We start from the raw sequence: 19,334 nt of genomic DNA, 5'->3' as shown, positions 1-19,334 counted from the left end.
GCAATAACTGTGAACACTTTTCACTTAACCTCTAGAGGACCTCCAGCTGGCAGAGGCCCCTGGTCTGCAGCCAGCACAGGGCATTAATCTTGCCGTGTGTGGGAGGTAGTCAAAAGATTACAGAGGTACTACATAATAGGTCCAGGGATTGGGCCCCAAACTTGTGATAGTTGACAATGACAAATTTATTTTAGCCGTGATAGCATAGCATGATACATGTTTGTACAAAGGAGTGTAACAATTTGGTGAACATGCCAAAAGACCCTTTATATGCAGAGCATTTTGGGCAAAGTTACAATGATAATGAATTATATATATGTTTATTCATATGTATCAGGTTAGTTATAATGAGCTATTATGCAAACATGAATTAATGACACATTTCAGTGTAACTGTATGTGGTTTAGATTTATATTGTCCTGTGTCTGAGCAAGATATAGTTTAATTTAAACAGGCTTAAGTGGTTATGAATTATTTGCAATAAGCAAAGTCAGGGTATGATGGGTCCTTGATCCAAGGTACTGAGCCAGCCTTCCTCTTCCTCAGATCAAACATGTTTGCCTCCCATTCCCCAGGCATTGTATGACTCCAGAGGATTTATTGCTTCCCCATAATATTAATAATAATAATAATAATGTAATAATTTTATTAAAGTTTTATGATAAAATGATTATACACGTACTGTATAATTATTACAGTATCATTATTATTAGGGGTGAGACAGACAAGGTGAGGCAGACAAGGTGAGACAGAGGTCTGTCTCACGCCATCTGTCTTACCTTCCACAGCAAGAGGCAGCCATGGTCACAAGGACCCACTGTGGTAACCTTTGCATTTTTTGTTGTTTTTTAATCCTGTCAATTGTACTAGAAGTGAAGACTAAACAGACTAATATTGTACAAGAAGCAAAGAACAGATTAACGTTTTACTAGAGTTAAAGAATAAACAGGCTGACATTGTACGAGAAGGTAAGAACAGACTAACATTGTACAAGAAGCTAAGAGTACACTAATTGTACAAAGTGCTTACAACAAACAGGCTTAAATTATACTAAATTCTAAAAACAAACAAACAATTTTTTTATTTTTAACTCAGGAGGTTAGTCACCCAAGATAACTCTTATTGGACTGTCTGTCTTTATTTCCATTGGTCCCTTTAATCTCGTCCCCCAAGATACGACCCATAATAGTCAGCTAACACCGAAGTACCTACATACTGCTAGGGGAACAGGTGCATCAGGTGTAAGGAAACATACATGCCCAACATTTCACTCATGCCCAGGAGTAAACTAACATTGTTCTAAAAGCTAAGAACAGGCAGACTGACCGTTAAGTAGGCCAGCATGTATCAAGTACTACTCAGAAACATGAGATAAACCAGATAAAGGGAATTATGATACATTATCAGTCAAAAAATCCATTAGAGTAATAACAAACATGTCTCTGCTACAATAATGACTACTTATGTATGTGTTGTTTCAGGCTTGCTGGTGTTGCATGAAGGGGTTGCATGAGGGTAAAGCAATGAGTCACCATAGCTGCTACCCTATACTCACTCCACTATTGCTGTTGCTGCTGTTGCATGACAATGTGTTGACAACCACCACTACTGCAGGTCAATTATGATTTTTTTTATTTTTATTTTAATTATTATTACAGGTGTCAGTCACCATTATGACAATTCGTAGTAGTAGTACTTGTAGTAGTAGATGTAGTAATAGCAGTAACAGTTTGTAATATGTATTAGTATTAGCAGAAGTAGTCATAGTATACCTGGAGAGGGTTTCGGGGGTCAACAACCCTGTGGGCTGGTCTGTGACCAGGCCTCATGGTGGATCAGGACCTGATGAACCAGGCTGTTACTGTTGGCTGCACATAAACCGACATACAAACCATAACCTGGCTGATCAGGAACTGACTTCAGGTGCCTGTCCAGAGCCTTTTTTTAAAATTGTACCATTTGTTCGTTAGCTACCTTTGTTGTTGTACACACGATTGTACTTAACTACATACCTTATGAGAAATCCTACGTAATAGTATACATGTATATCTAATTCTTATTTTTTTATTAATACATCAGGTGTTTCCCTCCAAGGCAGGGTGGCCCAAAAAAGAAAAACTTTCATCATCATTCACTCCATCACTGTCTTGCCAGAGGCATGCTGACACTACAGTTATAAAACTGCAACATTAACACCCCTCCTTCAGAGTGCCGGCACTGTACTTCCCATCTCCAGGAATCAAGTCTGGCTTGCCGGTTTCCCTGACTCCCTTTTTAAATGTTACCATGCTTACACTCCAACATCACGTCAAGTCCTAAAAGCCATTTGTCTCCATTCTTTTCTATCTAACACGCTTGCGCACGCCTGCTGGAAGTCCAAGTCTCGTGCACACAAAACCCCTTTTACCCCCTCCCTCCAACCGTTCCTAGGCCGACACCTACCCCGCTTTCCCTCCACCACAGATTTATACACTCTCGAAGTCATTGCACCCTCTCTACATACCCAAACCATCTGAATAACCCCTTCTCAGCCCTCTGGATAATAGTTTTGGTAATCCCACACCTCCTTGTAATCTCCAAACTCTGGATTCTCTGTATTTTATTCACACCACACATTGCCCTCAGACATGACATCTCCACTGCCTCCAGCCTTCTCCTTGTTGCAACATTTACAACCCATGCCTCACACCCATACAAGAGCATTGGTATAACTATTTATTTCCTTGCAAGTTTACAATGTGGTTGAATATTTTAGGAAGTATATTTACATAGGTAGTTTACAGTGAGGGTTTACAATGATTTGTAGTGCAAAGAGAGCCACTATCATGCCTTGGCATTACGGGCAGTCTAAACTTAATGCATTACTGATTACTTAACCCTAGACGTACAAAACATAGTTTGATAAGGTTGCACTAATTATGCACTAGGTTATACATCTATTAAATATTTGTTATTCAACATTTGCATTAGGTTAAACTATGAGAATTTATTGTACTTAGAGCATTTATTTATGGGGTTCTGAGGCTAGGGGAATAACACAGTGAGCAATGATATTTTAAGGCAGTGGAGAGGAGATTTGTTAGCTTTGTAGGTAAAGTTAAGTACTGAGTATTTAGTTTTGGGTGAGTAGGTGGTTTTTAAGAAGAGTCTTGAATTGATGTACTGACAAGGTTCCTTTGGTATTCACTGGTAATGAATTCCAAATTTTTGGGCTCTTTATGTGCATTGAGTTTTTACATAGTCTGAAATGTATACGGGGAACTTCTTGTGTTATGGTCGTGTGTCCTGTTAGGGTTGGTAAGGAAAAGTTTGGGGGAACTTCTTGTGTTATGGTCATGTGTCCTGTTAGGGTTGGTAAGGAAAAGTTTGTGTGGAGGGTTTATATTTGAGTGTAGTGTTCTATACAGGTCTCCCTCAACATTCGCGAGGGTTAGGGGATCAAGAGCCTCGCAAATGTTGAAAAACCGTGAATGTTTGGTGCCCCAGTATATTGTAGGGAAATATATTACAATACTGCTTCCTTAACTTGTTGAACCATGAATAATCATAAAATACATGAAAACGTCGTAAATTGTACTACATATATACATGTTATGCTTTAATAACGTATGTTATTTAATAACATGTATGTTAATAACATGTATGTTATTAAATACCACAGACTCCACCACTGCCTCCACCACTGCGAGTCCCTATTACCCTCCCTCCGACCCCCACAACTGGCAGCCAGCCCTCCCACCACTCAGTGTGGTGAGTGTTTTGTTTGTTCATTATTTGCTATTAAACTACAGAATAAATAATGTAAACCCATTCATGACTGCATATTGGAATGGCTATTAGGAAAGGTATTAGACGGTGACATCATGTGTTTACTCTTGAACACAGCAAAGAATCGAACATTTCTGCTATTGCTAATAATAACAATAGTAATAATAATAATAATAATAATAATAATAATAATAATAATAATAATAATAATAATAAATACGATATAATTGAAGAAGGAAATTGTTAAAAAATACGAGGGAGTGGTTGACACATCGTCAGTGTGACTTTGTTTATGCTGGAGTGAACATTAGTCTCCGTGCTCTTCCAAACATTTCACAATAATTCAGCGGTTGAGGCAGTGGTATTTAATAACATATATGTTATAAATAATAATAGTACATGTTATTATTAATAACATGTATTATTATTAACATGTATGTATTTAATAACATATATGTTATAAATAATAATAGTACATATTATTAATAACATGTATTTATTTATTTATTTATTTTTTATTTATTTATTTACAATTTGAGCATACATATAGAGGTACATTATTATTATTAACATGTATGTTATTAAATACCATTGCTTCAATCACTGCCTCTACCACTCCAGTCACACTCAGTCTACAAGCACCAAACACAATGAATTATTGTGGAATGTTTGGAAGAGCAGGGAGACTAATGTTCACTCCAGCATAAACAAAGTCACACTGACGATGTGTCAACCACTCCCTCGTATTTTTGTACAATTTCCTTCTTCAATTATATCATTTATTATTATTATTATTATTATTATTATTATTATTATTACTATTGTTATTATTAGCTGTAGCAGAAATGTTTAATTCTTTGCAGTGTTCAAGAGTAAACACATGATGTCACCGTCTAATACCTGTCCGAATAGCCATTCCAATATGCAGTCATGAATGGGTTTACATTATTTATACTGTAGTTTAATAGCAAATAATGAACAAACAAAACACTCACCACACTGAGTGGTGGGAGGGCTGGCTGCCAGTTGCGGGGATCGGAGGGAGGGTAGTAGGGACTCACAGGTGGCGGGAAACTTAAATATGATTTGGCGGCTGGGAATTTGGTGGCTGGGAATTTGGCGGTTGGGAATTTGGTGGCTGGGAATTTGGCGGTTGGGAATTCGCAAATGTGTGAAGCCCGTGAAAGTTGAAAATGTGAATGCTGAGGGAGACCTGTATATGTAGTAGGCACAATAATAAGTATGAATGTTCTTTATGATGAGTAAGTTTAGACTTTTGAATATTGGTGGAGTATGCTGTCTGGAGTGGGAATTTGTTATCATTCTGACTGCAGCCTTTTGCTGGGTTATTGATGGTCTGAGGTGATTTATTGTTGCTGAACCCCATGCACAAATTCCATAGGTGAGATACGGGTAAATGAGTGAGTGATACAGAGCAAGGAGAGCTGGTTGTGGAACATAGTACCATGTCTTTGATAGTATGCCTATGGTCTTAGAGATTTCCTTGGAAATTTGTTGTACGTGTGTCTGAAATTTGAGGCTACTGTCAAGGTGGATTCCTAAGAATTTTTCCTCTGTGAGTCTTGTGACAGGTGATCCGTTTGCCAATATGTTCAGTGGAACGTTTGTAGCTCTGTTTCCAGACTAAATGAAACAGGTTTTGTCAATATTGAAAATAAGCTTGTTAGTCATCATCCAGGTGGACATTTTCTGTAATTCAGCATTTACAGTGTTGGCTAGTATGACTGGGCTTGGGTGAGAGAAGAGAAGACGTCTGTAGTGTCGTCTGCAAATAATATGGGTTTGAGTAGTTGAGATGCATTTGGTAGGTTGTTGATGTAAATGAGAAAGAAAAGTGGGCCAAGAACACAGTAGGCCATCATTTAGCACGAGTTTATTTGGCACGATTTGGGTATTGCACGAGTGAAGAATTGCGGCACAATTTTATATAACATGTCGTATAATTAATTTAACACAGTTCAGTTTGTGGAAAGGAAAAAAAAAAATCTCTTTTGCTCAAGCAGCCGCCTTGTTCGAGCAGCCGGGGAGCCCTCCTGCCATCCCCTACCACTCCCTGACACCACCCCACCATCCTAGCGTTCGTAATTCATACGTGTCCAGTCCAGTCTTTCTGTGCTACAAGGCAGCTGTGTTTGTGAATTGTGTTATGATATTTTAATTACTATATCTTGTATCTGCCAAGCAGTTATAACACCCACTAGCCATACCAGTGTTATTGAAAGTGGCACTAAGAGGTAAAACAAAGATATTAGACAAGAGATAACCTGTGGCCATAATGAAGTGTTACTTTGTACACAGAAAAAGAGGTAAACATGAGTTTGTAAGACTGACTGACTTACTGAATAAGTCAGTCAAGTCACTCAATAAGTCATTCAATCAGTTAGTCAAGTTACTCAGTAAATCAGTCAAGTCACTCAGTAAGTCAATCAAGTCACTCAGTAAGTCAGTTCAGTCAGTCAGTCAGTCAAGTCACTCAGTAAGTTAGTCAAGTCACTCAGTAAGTCAGTCAAGTCACTCAGTAAGTCAGTCAAGTCATTCAGTAAGTCAGTCAAGTCACTCAGTAAGTCATTCAGTCAGTCAAGTCAGTAAGTCAGTAAGTCAGTTAAGTCAGTAAGTCAGTCAAGCCAGTAAGTCAATCAAGTCATTCAGTGACTTGACTGACTGAATGACTTACTGAGTGACTTGACTGACTGAATGACTTACTGAGTGACTTGACTGACTGAATGACTTACTGAGTGACTTGACTGACTGAATGACTTACTGAGTGACTTGACTGACTGAATGACTTACTGAGTGACTTGACTGACCAAATGACTTACTGAGTGACTTGACTGACTGAATGACTTACTGAGTGACTTGACTGATTGAATGACTTACTGAGTGACTTGACTGACTTACTGAGTGACTTAGACACTCCAGTACAACCATCAACTTCAGTACCAGAACCTCTACCATCCACCTCAGACCAGTAGGACCACAACATAACTCTCCACTCTCTTCACAATCATCCACAAACACCAGCACCCACAATTTAAGGTAAGAAATACTATTATTTCTTTTTTGTTTGTAGTCTTAAGCAGTAAAAACAACATAATACATCACAACAATGAACTAAAACTACATATTCACTTTTATTTTTGTAAGATGTGGAGGCCTAAAAAAAGGTGTTTGGCTTTTTGGGGGCTCCCTGGAATGTAACCCTATTTTTCCCCATAAGTTTTTCAGTTCATCTAACACGATTTTACCTAACACGGCATTTTCAGGAACGTAACTACCGTGCTAAATGACGGTCTACTGTATAATATATTCTCCATGTTCATCCCTTGTGCAAGTGTTATTGGTATATTCAAGTGGATCTGAGTAGTTTATAGCTGTTCCACCCCCTTGCTGGTCTGGTCTACAGTTGTATATGGCTGTGTAACCAGGAATGGCATAGATATCTGTAGTACCAGGCTTTAGCCAGGTTTCGGTGAGAATAATGGTAGACATACTAGCATGCAAGAAATTTAGTAATGCTGTGAGGTCATCGTAATGTTTGCTCAAAGATCTGACATTGTAATTGTTTGCTCTAAGTAGTGCCTTTGCTTGTTCTGCCATGTAATAATTACAGTTACTGTTAGATTCATATAAGTCACTTCATAAGAGGTTGATATCAGGATCAGTGCTTGTAATCATAAGATTGAGTGTGATTTTATAACTAGACTTAAGAATAAAACAGCGCAAATAGAGTTCTTAGCACGTGAATTAGTACTTTAGTTATTTTAACAAATGTGAATATTTGTCTATGGTAGTTATTCTGAAGCTAAAAATAAAGGAGCTAGTGAATATAATAGTAAAACAGTGAAAGTAAAACACTCTAGCACCTGAATTAGCACCTTAATTATTTTTAAAGCTCAAAGGAGTTACTGAATAAAAGCCAGTACAGTAGGGCCCCTCTTTACGGCGTTCTGCTAATGCAGCGATTTCAAATTATGACCAAAATTAGCTATACGCCAAGCGGTCTTTCAAATACGGCGTGCCCCACCCAGTTTGTTTACATTCTCCATGAGCACATCTATTATCTCTGGAAACTTTCCAAAATTTCAAATGTTTAAAAGTTATTGCTTATTTTATATGTGCTCTGATAATTATGCTTATGTGTACCTGTACCTAAATATACTTAAACACTGTGCTGGAGTAAGGGTACACATTAAAATCACTAAGAGTCTCTCTACTCATGACGCCATAGTAATACTACGTAATACAGTGGAACCTCAAAAATCGAACTTAATCCGTTCCAGGAGCTAGTTCTAATTTCGAAAAGTCTGAAATTCGAATCAATATTTCCCATAAGAAATAATGGAAATACAATTAATCCGTTCCAGAAACCCAAAAATATTCACACAAAAAACACATTTTATAGAGATTAATTACAGTTTTACATACATATAAAATAACATACATATAAAATAATTAGGTAGGTAGTAGGTTGGTGTAGGTAGTAGGTTGGTAGACAGCAACCACCCAGGGAAGTACTACCGTCCTGCCAGATGACTGTGAAACAAAAACCTGTAACTGTTTTGCATGATGGTAGGATTGCTGGTTTCTTTTTCTGTCTCATAAACACGCTAGATAACAGGGATATCTTGCTACTCCTACTTACACTTTGGTCACACTTCACAGACACGCACATGCATATATATATATATACATACATCTAGGTTTTTCTCCTTTTTCTAAATAGCTCTTGTTCTTTTTTATTTCTTCTATTGTCCATGGGGAAGTGGAAAAGAATCTTTCCTCCGTAAGCCATGCGTGTCGTATGAGGCGACTAAAAAACCGGGAGCAATGGGCTAGTAACCCCTTCTCCTGTATACATTTACTAAAAAAGAGAAGAAGAAAAACTTTATAAAACTGGGATGCTTAAATGTGCGTGGATGTAGTGCGGATGACAAGAAACAGATGATTGCTGATGTTATGAATGAAAAGAAGTTGGATGTCCTGGCTCTAAGCGAAACAAAGCTGAAGGGGGTAGGAGAGTTTCAGTGGGGGGAAATAAATGGGATTAAATCTGGAGTATCTGAGAGAGTTAGAGCAAAGGAAGGGGTAGCAGTAATGTTAAATGATCAGTTATGGAAGGAGAAAAGAGAATATGAATGTGTAAATTCAAGAATTATGTGGATTAAAGTAAAGGTTGGATGCGAGAAGTGGGTCATAATAAGCGTGTATGCACCTGGAGAAGAGAGGAATGCAGAGGAGAGAGAGAGATTTTGGGAGATGTTAAGTGAATGTATAGGAGCCTTTGAACCAAGTGAGAGAGTAATTGTGGTAGGGGACCTGAATGCTAAAGTAGGAGAAACTTTTAGAGAGGGTGTGGTAGGTAAGTTTGGGGTGCCAGGTGCAAATGATAATGGGAGCCCTTTGATTGAACTTTGTATAGAAAGGGGTTTAGTTATAGGTAATACATATTTTAAGAAAAAGAGGATAAATAAGTATACAAGATATGATGTAGGGCGAAATGACAGTAGTTTGTTGGATTATGTATTGGTAGATAAAAGACTGTTGAGTAGACTTCAGGATGTACATGTTTATAGAGGGGCCACAGATATATCAGATCACTTTCTAGTTGTAGCTACACTGAGAGTAAAAGGTAGATGGGATACAAGGAGAATAGAAGCATCAGGGAAGAGAGAGGTGAAGGTTTATAAACTAAAAGAGGAGGCAGTTAGGGTAAGATATAAACAGCTATTGGAGGATAGATGGGCTAATGAGAGCATAGGCAATGGGGTCGAAGAGGTATGGGGTAGGATTAAAAATGTAGTGTTAGAGTGTTCAGCAGAAGTTTGTGGTTACAGGAAAGTGGGTGCAGGAGGGAAGAGGAGCGATTGGTGGAATGATGATGTAAAGAGAGTAGTAAGGGAGAAAAAGTTAGCATATGAGAAGTTTTTACAAAGTAGAAGTGATGCAAGGAGGGAAGAGTATATGGAGAAAAAGAGAGAGGTTAAGAGAGTGGTGAAGCAATGTAAAAAGAGAGTAAATGAGAGAGTGGGTGAGATGTTATCAACAAATTTTGTTGAAAATAAGAAAAAGTTTTGGAGTGAGATTAACAAGTTAAGAAAGCCTAGAGAACAAATGTATTTGTCAGTTAAAAATAGGAGAGGAGAGTTATTAAATGGAGAGTTAGAGGTATTGGGAAGATGGAGGGAATATTTTGAGGAATTATTAAATGTTGATGAAGATAGGGAAGCTGTGATTTTGTGTATAGGGCAAGGAGGAATAACATCTTGTAGGAGTGAGGAAGAGCCAGTTGTGAGTGTGGGGGAAGTTCGTGAGGCAGTAGGTAAAATGAAAGGGGGTAAGGCAGCCGGGATTGATGGGATAAAGATAGAAATGTTAAAAGCAGGTGGGGATATAGTTTTGGAGTGGTTGGTGCAATTATTTAATAAATGTATGGAAGAGGGTAAGGTACCTAGGGATTGGCAGAGAGCATGCATAGATCCTTTGTATAAAGGCAAAGGGGATAAAAGAGAGTGCAAAAATTATAGGGGGATAAGTCTGTTGAGTGTACCTGGTAAAGTGTATGGTAGAGTTATAATTGAAAGAATTAAGAGTAAGACGGAGAATAGGATAGCAGATGAACAAGGAGGCTTTAGGAAAGGTAGGGGGTGTGTGGACCAGGTGTTTACAGTGGAACATATAAGTGAACAGTATTTAGATAAGGCTAAAGAGGTCTTTGTGGCATTTATGGATTTGGAAAAGGCGTATGACAGGGTGGATAGGGGGGCAATGTGGCAGATGTTGCAAGTGTATGGTGTAGGAGGTAGGTTACTGAAAGCAGTGAAGAGTTTTTACGAGGATAGTGAGGCTCAAGTTAGAGTATGTAGGAAAGAGGGAAATTTTTTCCCAGTAAAAGTAGGCCTTAGACAAGGATGTGTGATGTCACCGTGGTTGTTTAATATATTTATAGATGGGGTTGTAAGAGAAGTAAATGCGAGGGTCTTGGCAAGAGGCGTGGAGTTAAAAGATAAAGAATCACACACAAAGTGGGAGTTGTCACAGCTGCTCTTTGCTGATGACACTGTGCTCTTGGGAGATTCTGAAGAGAAGTTGCAGAGATTGGTGGATGAATTTGGTAGGGTGTGCAAAAGAAGAAAATTAAAGGTGAATACAGGAAAGAGTAAGGTTATGAGGATAACAAAAAGATTAGGTGATGAAAGATTGAATATCAGATTGGAGGGAGAGAGTATGGAGGAGGTGAACGTATTCAGATATTTGGGAGTGGACGTGTCAGCGGATGGGTCTATGAAAGATGAGGTGAATCATAGAATTGATGAGGGAAAAAGAGTGAGTGGTGCACTTAGGAGTCTGTGGAGACAAAGAACTTTGTCCTTGGAGGCAAAGAGGGGAATGTATGAGAGTATAGTTTTACCAACGCTCTTATATGGGTGTGAAGCGTGGGTGATGAATGTTGCAGCGAGGAGAAGGCTGGAGGCAGTGGAGATGTCATGTCTGAGGGCAATGTGTGGTGTGAATATAATGCAGAGAATTCGTAGTTTGGAAGTTAGGAGGAGGTGCGGGATTACCAAAACTGTTGTCCAGAGGGCTGAGGAAGGGTTGTTGAGGTGGTTCGGACATGTAGAGAGAATGGAGCGAAACAGAATGACTTCAAGAGTGTATCAGTCTGTAGTGGAAGGAAGGCGGGGTAGGGGTCGGCCTAGGAAAGGTTGGAGGGAGGGGGTAAAGGAGGTTTTGTGTGCGAGGGGCTTGGACTTCCAGCAGGCATGCATGAGCGTGTTTGATAGGAGTGAATGGAGACAAATGGTTTTTAATACTTGACGTGCTGTTGGAGTGTGAGCAAAGTAACATTTATGAAGGGATTCAGGGAAACCGGCAGGCCGGACTTGAGTCCTGGAGATGGGAAGTACAGTGCCTGCACTCTGAAGGAGGGGTGTTAATGTTGCAGTTTAAAAACTGTAGTGTAAAGCACCCTTCTGGCAAGACAGTGATGGAGTGAATGATGGTGAAAGTTTTTCTTTTTCGGGCCACCCTGCCTTGGTGGGAATCGGCCAGTGTGATAATAAAAAAAAAAAATTATTTTATTATTTTTTTTTTTATTATCACACTGGCCGATTCCCACCAAGGCAGGGTGGCCCGAAAAAGAAAAACTTTCACCATCATTCACTCCATCACTGTCTTGCCAGAAGGGTGCTTTACACTACAGTTTTTAAACTGCAACATTAACACCCCTCCTTCAGAGTGCAGGCACTGTACTTCCCATCTCCAGGACTCAAGTCCGGCCTGCCGGTTTCCCTGAATCCCTTCATAAATGTTACTTTGCTCACACTCCAACAGCACGTCAAGTATTAAAAACCATTTGTCTCCATTCACTCCTATCAAACACGCTCATGCATGCCTGCTGGAAGTCCAAGCCCCTCGCACACAAAACCTCCTTTACCCCCTCCCTCCAACCTTTCCTAGGCCGACCCCTACCCCGCCTTCCTTCCACTACAGACTGATACACTCTTGAAGTCATTCTGTTTCGCTCCATTCTCTCTACATGTCCGAACCACCTCAACAACCCTTCCTCAGCCCTCTGGACAACAGTTTTGGTAATCCCGCACCTCCTCCTAACTTCCAAACTACGAATTCTCTGCATTATATTCACACCACACATTGCCCTCAGACATGACATCTCCACTGCCTCCAGCCTTCTCCTCGCTGCAACATTCATCACCCACGCTTCACACCCATATAAGAGCGTTGGTAAAACTATACTCTCATACATTCCCCTCTTTGCCTCCAAGGACAAAGTTCTTTGTCTCCACAGACTCCTAAGTGCACCACTCACTCTTTTTCCCTCATCAATTCTATAATTCACCTCATCTTTCATAGACCCATCCGCTGACACGTCCACTCCCAAATATCTGAATACGTTCACCTCCTCCATACTCTCTCCCTCCAATCTGATATTCAATCTTTCATCACCTAATCTTTTTGTTATCCTCATACCCTTACTCTTTCCTGTATTCACCTTTAATTTTCTTCTTTTGCACACCCTACCAAATTCATCCACCAATCTCTGCAACTTCTCTTCAGAATCTCCCAAGAGCACAGTGTCATCAGCAAAGAGCAGCTGTGACAACTCCCACTTTGTGTGTGATTCTTTATCTTTTAACTCCATGCCTCTTGCCAAGACCCTCGCATTTACTTCTCTTACAACCCCATCTATAAATATATTAAACAACCACGGTGACATCACACATCCCTGTCTAAGGCCTACTTTTACTGGGAAAAAATTTCCCTCTTTCCTACATACTCTAACTTGAGCCTCACTATCCTCGTAAAAACTCTTCACTGCTTTCAGTAACCTACCCCCTACACCATACACTTGCAACATCTGCCACATTGCCCCCCTATCCACCCTGTCATACGCCTTTTCCAAATCCATAAATGCCACAAAGACCTCTTTAGCCTTATCTAAATACTGTTCACTTATATGTTTCACTGTAAACACCTGGGCCACACACCCCCTACCTTTCCTAAAGCCTCCTTGTTCATCTGCTATCCTACTCTCCGTCTTACTCTTAATTCTTTCAATTATAACTCTACCATACACTTTACCAGGTATACTCAACAGACTTATTCCCCTATAATTTTTGCACTCTCGTTTATCCCCTTTGCCTTTATACAAAGGAACTATGCATGCTCTCTGCCAATCCCTAGGTACCTTACCCTCTTCCATACATTTATTAAATAATTGCACCAACCACTCCAAAACTATATCCCCACCTGCTTTTAACATTTCTATCTTTATCCCATCAATCCCGGCTGCCTTACCCCCTTTCATTTTACCTACTGCCTCACGAACTTCCCCCACACTCACAACTGGCTCTTCCTCACTCCTACAAGATGTTATTCCTCCTTGCCCTATACACGAAATCACAGCTTCCCTATCTTCATCAACATTTAATAATTCCTCAAAATATTCCCTCCATCTTCCCAATACCTCTAACTCTCCATTTAATAACTCTCCTCTCCTATTTTTAACTGACAAATCCATTTGTTCTCTAGGCTTTCTTAACTTGTTAATCTCACTCCAAAACTTTTTCTTATTTTCAACAAAATTTGTTGATAACATCTCACCCACTCTCTCATTTGCCCTCTTTTTACATTGCTTCACCACTCTCTTAACCTCTCTCTTTTTCTCCATATACTCTTCCCTCCTTGCATCACTTCTACTTTGTAAAAACTTCTCATATGCTAACTTTTTCTCCCTTACTACTCTCTTTACATCATCATTCCACCAATCGCTCCTCTTCCCTCCCGCACCCACTTTCCTGTAACCACAAACTTCTGCTGAACACTCCAACACTACATTTTTAAACCTACCCCATACCTCTTCAACCCCATTGCCTATGCTCTCATTAGCCCATGTATCCTCCAATAGCTGTTTATATCTTACCCTAACTGCCTCCTCTTTTAATTTATAAACCTTCACCTCTCTCTTCCCTGATGCTTCTATTCTCCTTGTATCCCATCTACCTTTTACTCTCAGTGTAGCTACAACTAGAAAGTGATCTGATATATCTGTGGCCCCTCTATAAACATGTACATCCTGAAGTCTACTCAACAGTCTTTTATCTACCAATACATAATCCAACAAACTACTGTCATTTCGCCCTACATCATATCTTGTATACTTATTTATCCTCTTTTTCTTAAAATATGTATTACCTATAACTAAACCCCTTTCTATACAAAGTTCAATCAAAGGGCTCCCATTATCATTTACACCTGGCACCCCAAACTTACCTACCACACCCTCTCTAAAAGTTTCTCCTACTTTAGCATTCAGGTCCCCTACCACAATTACTCTCTCACTTGGTTCAAAGGCTCCTATACATTCACTTAACATCTCCCAAAATCTCTCTCTCTCCTCTGCATTCCTCTCTTCTCCAGGTGCATACACGCTTATTATGACCCACTTCTCGCATCCAACCTTTACTTTAATCCACATAATTCTTGAATTTACACATTCATATTCTCTTTTCTCCTTCCATAACTGATCATTTAACATTACTGCTACCCCTTCCTTTGCTCTAACTCTCTCAGATACTCCAGATTTAATCCCATTTATTTCCCCCCACTGAAACTCTCCTACCCCCATCAGCTTTGTTTCGCTTAGGGCCAGGACATCCAACTTCTTTTCATTCATAACATCAACAATCATCTGTTTCTTGTCATCCGCACTACATCCACGCACATTTAAGCATCCCAGTTTTATAAAGTTTTTCTTCTTCTATTTTTTAGTAAATGTCTACAGGAGAAGGGGTTACTAGCCCATTGCTCCCGGCATTTTAGTCGCCTCATACGACATGCATGGCTTACGGAGGAAAGATTCTTTTCCACTTCCCCATGGACAATAGAAGAAATAAAGAAGAACAAGAGCTATTTAGAAAAAGGAGAAAAACCTAGATGTATTTATATATATATGCATGTGCGTGTCTGTGAAGTGTGACCAAAGTGTAAGTAGGAGTAGCAAGATATCCCTGTTATCTAGCATGTTTATGAGACAGAAAAAGAAACTAGCAATCCTACCATCATGCGAAACAGTTACATGTTTTTGTTTCACAGTCATCTGGCAGGACGGTAGTACTTCCCTGGGTGGTTGCTGTCTACCAACCTACTACCTATAATACATACATATAATATAAAATATAAAATAACATTTTTACTTACCTTTATTGAAGATTGGTGATGGCATCTGGAAGATAGGGAGGAGGAGAGAGGGAGTTGGGGTTAGTGTTTGGAAGGAGAATCCCCCTCCATGAGGACTTCAGGTAAAGCCCTCTCTGGGGTTACTTCCCTTCTCTGACTTTTAATGCCACTAGGACCAGCTTGAGAGTCACTGGACCCCTGTCTCACAAAGTAACTGTCCACAGTCCTCTGTTTCTGGTGCCTCTTTAACATTTCCCTAAAATGGGACATGGTTCTGTTACTGAACTTGTTGCAAAGATGGCTTGTTTCAGCTTGCTCATGGTGGTACTTCTGCACAAACGTTTGGACATCATTCCACTTGGCACAAATCTCCTTAATCTTTGAAGAAGGCACCTCATCCACTCCCTCCCTCCCTCAACAAGTCTCACACCACTCTCATACTTCTGTATTATTTCCTTCTTCACATCTATGGTGTTTCTCACTTTCTTTACCACAGGGGTACCACTAGCAAGTTTCTTTGGGCCCATGGATTTCACAGTCCCACAAGCACTAAACACGACAAAATAATCGTAAAATGTGTGAATGAGAGCACAGGTTAGGGTTCACTCAAGCATAAACAAAGCAAGACTGCTCACGGCGCCTGCGCGGGGACGTGGACAGAGCTGGCCAGCGGACAGGTCCCGTACCCGCCGGTCCAAAATTTGAAACGCGTTCGATTTTTGGTACACAGTTTGTCCGAAAAAATGGTCTTATTTTCGAAACGTTCGATATTTGGTACGTTCGATTTTCAAGGTTCCACTGTAATAATCTCTCCTGGGCACATGTCTTACTTTACGTTAATATGTATAGACATTTTCATTAATCCATCTATGATATTTTCTTTAAAATTATATAAGAAACATGTTACATAGCATATAAACATTATAACATACACCCACAGAATAAAAATTGACATAAATATAAGATTTGTTTACGAAGCGGCTTTGTAGGAGTGTCAGAAGAATTACATTTTCTCTAGTCAAACACTGGGGGATAACTGTAGATAAACATTCCTTTCGTATGTCTTCACTCTGTATATAGCAATTCACGATCCTTGCTGGTTTAGTTCTTATTTTTTATTATGATTTTAATAACTTATAATAATAACCTGTAATAATAATAAATTGCAATAATAACAATAATAATAATAATAATAATAATAATAATAATAATAATAATAATAATAATAATAATAATAATAATTTGTCAAAGCATCATTCCTTCTAAAAATTACATGAGAGTGGAAGTGTTGGTCTTTATTTATTCTTCTGTACCACTGTGGAGACAACTTGTACACAATGTAAGGTATTTGTATATGTTTATGAACCATAACCAGACATCATCTGTTTGTTTACATAGTGGATAGTGGGTGGGGTGGCCAGGCTGGCTTCCCTACACTGCCCTACCTACCACATGACTTTCTACAAATAAATACTTTTCACCTTTCACCCGACATTAAGACTACAAATATTTTAAGGAAGCAATGAGTGTATTGTATATGCATTTTATCACTCTATGGAGCTTTAAGCATCATCGTAGTATATTATGTGTGGGTGGGGTGGCCAGGAGGGCTACCACACCTAGCTTCTTACAGTAAATACTACTTGCCGTTTGCCCTACATTAAGACTACGAATATTTTGAGGTAAATAATGAGTACTGTGTGTGTATTTTACTTTTTATTGTTTTAAATGCCTAGTTCTATTGCTAACTTAATATATGTTAGTGTAAACTTATTATCTGGCATTTATATGCATTTATAAGTGGAAAAAATGGTGTTCTGCTTTTCGGTGATGTCTGCTTTCCGGCAGTAGCCTGGAACCTAACCTGTCGTGTAAGTGGGGCCCTACTGTACAAAGTATTGGTATGTAGAGAACTATTTCAAGAGAATATATATAGGGACTAAATTAAGTAGTGGTAAACAATATAAAATGGACAGACAGTAAATATGATATAAAATTAATTTAGAAGTAAGATTTGATGTATAGCACAATATTTAACCCTTTCAGGGTCCAAGGCCAAAATCTGAAGTCACGCACCAGTGTCCAAGAAATTATGAAAAAAAAAAAATTATTTTTCTTACAGAATTAAAGAGCATATTTTTGTGAAGGTAATAAAACAAAAAAAATAAGAACCTGATCAGTACTTACCGAGATACAGTGCCAAGAAGTTTATAGAAAATGATGTGGTGGTGGCAACATCGACGAATTCCACATACGCGTATTATATTATTTTGTTGTTTTAGTTGTTTTTTCTTTTCTTTTCCAATTTTTTTCTATTCCTACTAACATTTGGGGCCTGAGAGACCAATACTGTATATAATTGATATATATAAACTCACTGTATTGAACACAATAACCGCACTAAAGTTATTATCATATTATTGTTTACCACTGTTTTTTATTACAATAAACATGCACAAATATTGTATAATACTAATGTTCTATCATATATTTACATATTTACAATCACTGGACATGGTTTTAGAACTGCTGGAGCTTGTGGAACTCCTTGAAACAAGGCACCATGCACAGAGGCACCTTACATTCCTCACACATAAACCGAGTGTCTTTGCGTCTTTGTTGCCGTCGTTTTGTTTGTGCACAGACAATGCATCTCTTCTGAGCAAATTTCTTTTGAGTTGAAGGAAGCTGTATTATGAAATGATCACCTTCTCTCCTCAAACGCTTGGGTATATCGTGATGAATTCGAGGACCATGTTGTATTGCAGGTGTTGTTACCTGGTACTTCATTATGAGTTGTCTGACAACAGACAAACAAAATTCACCATACGGTGGTCTGTTACCAGTCTTTATTTGGTACATATTATATGCATTGAGCATTGAAATGTCCATGAGATGGAAGAAAAGTTTCATGTACCACTTGTAACTCTTACGAACACAGTCAACAAAACCAATCTGCATGTCACACTTGTCAACCAAGCGCATGTTTTGTGTATAATCAATCACTGACACTGGTTTTCGAATACGTTCATTAGTCACTCGATCAACTTTGCCACTGTCTTGCATTTCATTACGGTGAATGGTTGTCAACAATGTGACATCTCGTTTGTCATGCCACCGTAATGCCATGATGTCATTGGCAGTAAACACCTGCACGTCATCACCACAAACACCTGCGTTGAGCCTGGGCATATGTTTACGATTAGAACGCACTGTGCCACACACATCTGTCTTGTTCACTCGCATGAAATCACTGAGTAATGGGCTTGTGTACCAGTTATCGGTATATAATGTATGCCCCTTACCAAGATAAGGTGCCATCATGTTTCTCACTACGTCACCTGAGATACCCAATAACATCTTGGTATCTTTCAATGTTTTACTACCCGTGTATACAACAATATCCAACACCAGGCCACTGTCACAATCACAGAGTACAAACAGTTTTATACCAAAGCGGTTCCTCTTGCTCGGTATATACTGCTTGAATGACAGTCTACCTTTGAACAAAATCAAAGACTCGTCAATTACAAGATTCTTGAATGGATAAAAGTATATCCTGAACTTTTGTTTGAGATACATGAAAACATTTCTAATCTTGTATAACCTGTCACTTCTGTCAGGCCTGGTTTTGTCAGAGAAGTGCAACATACGTAACAGTAAGATAAACCTGTTCACTGGTATGATTTCACTGAAGACCGGGGTACAAATTAGCCGATCTGTGGACCAGTATGCTTTTATATTATGCTTATAGACGTGAGGCATAAGCATTATTGTTGCAAAAAGCAAATACATTTCTGCAACAGTCGTCTCTTTCCACCTGTGTAGTCTTGACTGTGGTGATAAGA

General features: G+C 39.0%; 1 protein-coding gene across 4 annotated transcripts in view; it reads left to right on the top strand.

Moving 5' to 3' along the window:
- The first annotated feature begins 1,459 nt into the window (after positions 1 to 1,459).
- Positions 1,460 to 19,334, top strand: part of LOC128696388 (uncharacterized) — an 853,106-nt gene continuing 835,231 nt past the window's right edge. For all 4 annotated transcript variants that reach the window (XR_011392932.1, XR_011392933.1, XM_070092516.1 and 1 more), the window contains exon 1: positions 1,460 to 1,614. Coding sequence is in view for 2 of the 4 variants with exons in the window: in XM_070092516.1 (XP_069948617.1) it covers positions 1,464 to 1,614 (151 nt within the window). In the remaining 2 variants the exon portion in view is untranslated. The remainder of the gene's footprint in view (positions 1,615 to 19,334) is intronic.

Source organism: Cherax quadricarinatus, chromosome 39, assembly GCF_038502225.1.
Source record: "Cherax quadricarinatus isolate ZL_2023a chromosome 39, ASM3850222v1, whole genome shotgun sequence".
In the NCBI taxonomy this organism is placed as follows: Eukaryota; Metazoa; Arthropoda; class Malacostraca; order Decapoda; family Parastacidae; genus Cherax; species Cherax quadricarinatus.
The sequence above is the reverse complement of the archived record's forward strand: the minus strand, read 5'-3'. Positions and strand labels throughout refer to the sequence as shown.